This window comes from Puma concolor, chromosome D3 (assembly GCF_028749965.1).
Source record: "Puma concolor isolate L17-30 chromosome D3, mPumCon1.1.hap2, whole genome shotgun sequence".
Classification (NCBI taxonomy): Eukaryota; Metazoa; Chordata; class Mammalia; order Carnivora; family Felidae; genus Puma; species Puma concolor.
The window spans coordinates 31067757-31074244 of NC_141678.1; the positions used below are offsets into that span (position 1 = coordinate 31067757).

The 6488-nt window shown below is 39.2% G+C and overlaps 1 protein-coding gene across 1 annotated transcript; it reads left to right on the forward strand.

Annotated features, from left to right (window-relative positions):
• The first annotated feature begins 1623 nt into the window (after positions 1 to 1623).
• MC2R (melanocortin 2 receptor) lies at positions 1624 to 2544 on the forward strand. Its single transcript, XM_025931348.2, has one exon. The coding sequence runs from the start codon at positions 1642 to 1644 to the stop codon at positions 2533 to 2535; it is 894 nt and encodes a 297-aa protein (XP_025787133.1). The 5' UTR covers positions 1624 to 1641; the 3' UTR covers positions 2536 to 2544.
• Positions 2545 to 6488: the final 3944 nt, after the last annotated feature.

A 6488-nucleotide genomic window follows, 5' to 3' on the forward strand; every position in this document is an offset into this window, starting at 1 on the left:
TTGTGTCCAGAGGTGGGAAAAGACCAACGCCCATCTCAGCAGCAGGTAGAAGGAGCTCCCCCTCACTCATTGGAGGCTTTTTATTCTACTCAGCCCTTCAACAGATTGAATTAGGCCTGGTGGAGAAGGCAACTTGCTTTAATCAATATACTGATTGAAGTGTTAATCTCACCCCAAAACACCTTCACAGATACACCAAGAATAATGTTTGACCTAATGTAAGGCCCAGTCAAGTTGACACATAAAATTAACCATTATTCACCCCATCCTCCTGAACACTTGTGGACACTTGAGTGCACACTGACAACTTACAGACTTCCCTGGACCTAAGTAGGTGGAACTAGAGTGACTAATCATGTTGGTTTGCCTGGGGCTAAGGGAGAAGCCTGATACTTGCCTCTCAGCCCTAGGCAAACAGACAAATTGATCAGCCTAGGCAGAACCCTATCAGTTGCTACCAACTGCCACTCCACATCTTTCTTAACATTGACTTACCTAATTCATAAACTTCCACCTTAATACATGACCTATGACTTCAGTCCGTTGTAAGGAAATTAATTCCTTTCCAGGAGAAATCTTACTGTAATATAGTAATGTGTGCCTTGCAGACTTTTGATCAAATGCTACACTCCTAGATTTACTTTCCCCAGGACAACCTTACAATATGGCAGGTGGCTTCCCACACACTCAAGTGAAGGGGAATTAAGCTCCACTTCTTGAGGGGAAAAGTATAAAGAATCTGTGACTTTTAAAACCATCATCTTGGCGAAGGCAAATTTTATACATTTCATAAAACTACCTGTGTCCAACTATCTGAAAACTAAATCAGTAAAAATTCCACAAGCTCTCACCAGAAGCAGACTTCTCAAAATCATTCAACTATCATCTATCTACTCAGCCCTTTCTAATTAAGGGAAATTGAACCCTTCTGCTGTCATAATTCAATTCCAACACCTTGAAAATATTGGGAGTCTCTAGAACTACCACTCCTGTGAGTTCTACCTTTGAAACGGAAGTAATAACACATTTTCATAGTCAGTTTTGGGGATGACACATCAATACTCTTGCCATTACCCCATAAGTTGTAGGGTCAGTCAGTGACCCAGAAAGACAAACAGTGGAATAGAAAGAACCTAAACATCTCATTAATTCATTGAATCCAGCCACTACCTCCAAATCAAAGAAGGGTAGTTATGTGCTTTCCTGTTTCTACACATGGCTTTCATTTTTTTTACTTATTTTCTTATTTTAATTTTTCTCACACACAGTTGGATTCATGATAAAGGTGGGGAATGGAAAGGACAGATGACAAAGGATGATTATTTTGATCTCTGGGCTTAAAATTCCACTAAAGATTTTTTTTCATAGAGAAGTTAATATGAGGGTCCAGTAAATTGCTGTTTTTAAATTACTACACCATCGTATTTCGTTGAAGCAATAGAGCTTTCTGAAAGAAAATGTGACTTAGTTTTTACTTTGTAGAGTATTTTGCAACTAATGTTGCTGTATATTCTTTAGGTGGTCAGGTGGTTTTACCTTGTACCTCCAACAAATACTCCAAAGAAGAAAAGATTCTGAAGAATCAGTCAAGTTTTCTGTCTGGTCCAAGTAACACCCCTGTCTTAACTACTAGCAGGAGAAATGAAGCATATTATCAATCTATATGAAAACATCAATGACACAACAAGAAATAATTCAGACTGCCCTCATGTGGTTTTGCCAGAAGAGATATTTTTCACAATATCCATCATCGGAGTTTTGGAAAATCTGATGGTCCTTCTGGCTGTGATGAAGAATAAGAATCTTCAGTCACCCATGTACTTTTTCATTTGCAGCTTGGCCATTTCTGATATGTTGGGCAGCCTATATAAGATCCTGGAAAATATCCTGATCATGTTCAGAAACATGGGTTATCTCAAGCCTCGTGGTAATTTTGAAACCACAGCAGATGACATCATCGACTCCCTGTTCATCCTCTCCCTCCTTGGCTCCATTTTCAGCCTGTCTGTGATAGCTGTTGACCGCTACCTCACAATCTTCCATGCTCTACAGTACCACAGCATTGTGACCATGCGCCGTGCCATTGTCGTCCTGATGGTCATCTGGGTGAGCTGCACAGGCAGCGCCATTACCATGGTGATCTTCTCCCATCACATCCCCACAGTGATCACCTTCACATCGCTATTTCCTCTGATGTTGGTCTTTATCCTGTGCCTCTATGTGCACATGTTTTTGCTTGCTCGGTCCCATGCCAGGAAGATCTTGACCCTTCCCAGAGCCAACATGAAAGGGGCCATCACACTGACCATCCTACTTGGGGTCTTCATCTTCTGTTGGGCCCCCTTTGTCCTTCACATCCTGTTAATGACGTTTTGCCCAAATAACCCTTACTGTGCCTGCTACATGTCCCTCTTCCAGGTGAATGGCATGTTGATCATGTGCAATGCAGTCATTGACCCCTTTATATATGCCTTCCGGAGCCAAGAGCTCAGGGATGCATTTAAAAAGATGATCCTCTGTAGCAAGTACTGGTAGAATTATTAGTCCCTGATTTTAGAAGCCATGGAGATAATATTGTCAAGGGACAGAATATCATGACATACCAACAAATGCTAATGCTTTCCAACTGTCCTTTCCTTCCCTAATGTGCATGAGGATTATCCCACAGACTAGTGTCTGTAATAGCTTAACCCTATGTGAAGTCTTGTAAGTACAACTTTTATAACTAAGGAGATAAAATAATATATTAAAAAGAGGTACAGAATACAAAGCACAGACAGTAGTACAAATTTGAGAGCTTTGCACTAAGGCAAAAACTTGTTCTTCTATAGCTATCTATCAAGTCTGTTTCTGGGGTGGCCTTTCTGGCCTGGAGACCATTGTAATCAATTTCTAGAAGTTAAATTACAAGGACAAATACTCAGGGCACAAGCTGCAATATCTTTGTAAGTCAAAGATGCCAATAAATTACTGCAGTTGAATTTGCCTATCATGTACTACCACACAGAATCCCTGCTCTCCCTTTCTCCCTCCCTCCCTCCCTCCCTCCCTCCCTCCCTCCCTCCCTCCTGCCTGCCTGCTTTACTGTATGCCATCTCAAATTTTTTGGAAGCAGGCATGGTATAAATTATAAATGTCAAATAAGCAACTTTGAGTCTTCAATAATAAAGGAACGTTCTCTGTTAGTCTTCTTTACTCATGTAGTATACCATTGTACCACTGGCCTTAAAGTCCTTTCCTCGTTAAAACTCCTCATGCTTTAGAAGCATGAATTTCAGAGGAAGAAATAAAAATTTAATCCACTTGTTTCCTATATGGAAACAAAGGCCAGAAGAAAATTGTGACTATTTGAAGAAAGTATAACCAGTCTTTGTGTATTTGTTGGAACATTAGGGGTAAAGGAAAAGAGACCCCAAGCCCCAATATATATTTTGGAGTGTGTGTGTGTGTGTGTGTGTGTGTGTGTGTGTGTGTGCATGTGTGGGTGTTCACTATTCTTTGGAACTATGGGGGAAACAAAAACAAAACACCACTTCAAGAACAGCCCTATTATTGAGACCCAAGCCAGAGACTGATGAAAAACATTTTACCTCCTGCCACAGATAAGTCTAAGAGGCAGATCCAGTCACTGGAAAACTTCATCCTACCATCAGCCACAGGAAAGATGCTAGATATTGAAAAGTGGCACCCCAGTGACAATATAGAAAAAAATTGGTAAGTTCATCCATTTTTAATAGTTAAAGATAAAGCTTAAAAAAGAAGCAAATTCTGACCATAATTCCTCACTAAGTTGGAGAGTAACTTAAAGGGATGAATGATGACAGGAATGAAGTAAGGTCTTTAATCCACAGAGCAGGGCTGCTTGGAACACAATGAGAGTGGTTGTGTCTTCTGGAAGAGGAAATACTTGACCCTCAAGGGAATTTTCCTTGAGCTGTCAAGAGAAGAAGCCAGCCACAAACAGGACTGCTGGTCTGGTAGTGGGTTTGACATCAGATGGGGGTAAGCACATGAACTTAAGAAGCAAAGCAGGAAGTACGTAGTTAAAAGGAAGATGGCAGCTGGCACGGTGTACATCACAGATTGAAGATGGAACCCAAAGTATGTCTTGCCTTCTGTGTTCTGTGTTCCTTCCTTGGTTACATCCCACCAAATGCACAATATTATTCTAATGGATGCTAACCTGGATTTAAGTTTTTAAGTACATGTAAGTTTATTTTTCATAAAATCTAAAGCACAGCTTATAAATGATTTTTAAATGTTATTTCCACCGAAGAATAATGTATAAACATCTTTTCTGTGATTAAATTGAGTATTCTCAATAAAATGTAAACTTTCTTTGATGCTGTACTATTCTATGATGCTGTAGGGGTGAGTAGTGTAACTTAACACCTGTCTTAAAAGGTCCCAAACTGCCATGCTTGTTGAAATCTGCATTTGTTTCCATCCCCTCATCACTCCCAAGCTGTCAGTTGTCACATCTGTTGTCAGAGGAAATCACCTAGAAATTCCACCTCTCACTGCCTTTCATTTGTTGCATTTAATCTGAGAAACAAAATCAAGAAGGTTATTCTAATAGTGTATAAAACAAAAATAAAGACTGAGTGCCAAGTCAAAGATATTTCCAATTCTAGGTCCTTAGCTATATTCAAATCAGTTCAAAGTCTTTAATACTAATAATTACTGAAAAAAGTGTGGTTCCCTACCTGTACCTTCATATGTAATTCAAACAAAAGCAGTATTAAGCCTCACACATCTGAGTTAAGGAAGATCAACAAGGCTCAGATTTTTCCCATGATGATCACTTCAATTTTTTTATCAAAATAGCACATTTTAAAACTGTTTTGCTGATGCCATAAGCATGTGTACAGTTTTATTGATAATCTAGCCTTGGACCAGACAGCTAAGATTAGATAAAGGATGAAGTACTATAGCAGACTTGATGTCCTCTTTTTTTTCATCTCTTTGACTTTCTTTTTGTTGTTCATGTTATTTTTATTTTTTAGGTTTTTTATATAGAAGTATAATTTACATAAAATGTTATATTATTTTCAGGTGTACAATATAGTGATTTGACAATTCTATACATTATTCAGCACTCACTAAGATAAATGTGGTCATCATATGTCACCATACAACCTTACTACAATATTATACTCTATCCCCTATGGTATACTTTTCATCTCTGTGACTTATATTTATTTTAAAACTGGAAGTTTGGACTTCTTAAGCTATTTTATCTATTTTGTCCATTCACCCTCCCACCTCTCCTCTGACAACCACCAGTTTGTTCTCTGTATTTAAGAGTCTGTTTAGTTTTTTGTTTATTTGTTCATTTGTTTTCTTGTTTTAGATTCCACAATAAGTGAAATCATATGGTATTTGTCTTTCTTTTTCTGACTTGTTTCACTTACTCTCTAAGTTCCTATAGTACTTTTGAGCCCTCTCTAGTTGTTGGAGAAGTGGATAAAGTACACCAAAGATGGCTGATTGAACTAAAACAAACTCTGGTGTTTAGCTTAGAGACCCCTCCTCCAGTTTCTTCTTCCTTTGTTTGTTGTGTGTGCAAAAACCCCCACAGATATGGAGGCTGTCAGCTATAAGATACCCTCCCCACTTACAGTCTGGGCTCAGGCTTTGGAGAAACAGTCTCCTCTGAGCCTGCCAGTGTTAAATAAATCTCCAATCCACCAAGATCTCCGAGTGCCACTTGGTTTTTCCACCAGCATTCCAGCCTGGTTCCATAACATAGTAAAAAAGGAGGGAAGTTTCCTCTTCCTCTCCCTCACTTTCCCATTACTATGTTATGGTCTGAATGTTTGTTTTCCCTCAAAATTCAGAGTTGAAACCTAAACCCCAAAGGTGGTGGTATTTGGATGTGGGGCCTTTGGAAAGTGATTAGGTCATGAAGGTAAAGCCTTCATGAATGGGATTAGTGTCCTTATAAAAGAGACCCCAGAGAGATCCTTCATCCTTTCTACAACATGAGAACACAGCAAGAGAAGTCATCAGCTGTGAACCAGTCTGACCATGCTGGCATCCTGATCTTAGACTTCCAGCCTCCAGAACTGTGAGGAATAAACTTATGTTGTTCATAAGCTACACAGCCTATGACATTTTGTTATAGCAGCCTGCAAAGACTAAGACACCCATTTAGTCATGGACAGATATGAGTAGGTAGTTCAATAAACACCCCATTCTTTCATCCACACATTTACTGGACTGAGGATGGAAAGGGACTGAGAGCAGCCAAAGAGCACCCCCAGATCATCTGTTTAAGAGCTGTCAAATCAATAAATCATGAATAATTGTCAGAGTTGATGTTTCCTGGGCTGTGTGGAGATCTAGGAATTAAAAGCAGTGACAACAGTACCTATGTACTACTGAACAATTACAATAAACCAGGTATTATTCTAAAAGCTTTGCATGCCTTAGTCCTCACAACAATCCTAAGAATAGGTACTATTATACCTTCACTTTCTTCTTCT

Bases quoted from the DNA above. Each gene is read 5' to 3' on its own strand.
- MC2R (XM_025931348.2), top strand. From the start codon at position 1,642: ATGAAGCATATTATCAATCTATATGAAAACATCAATGACACAACAAGA.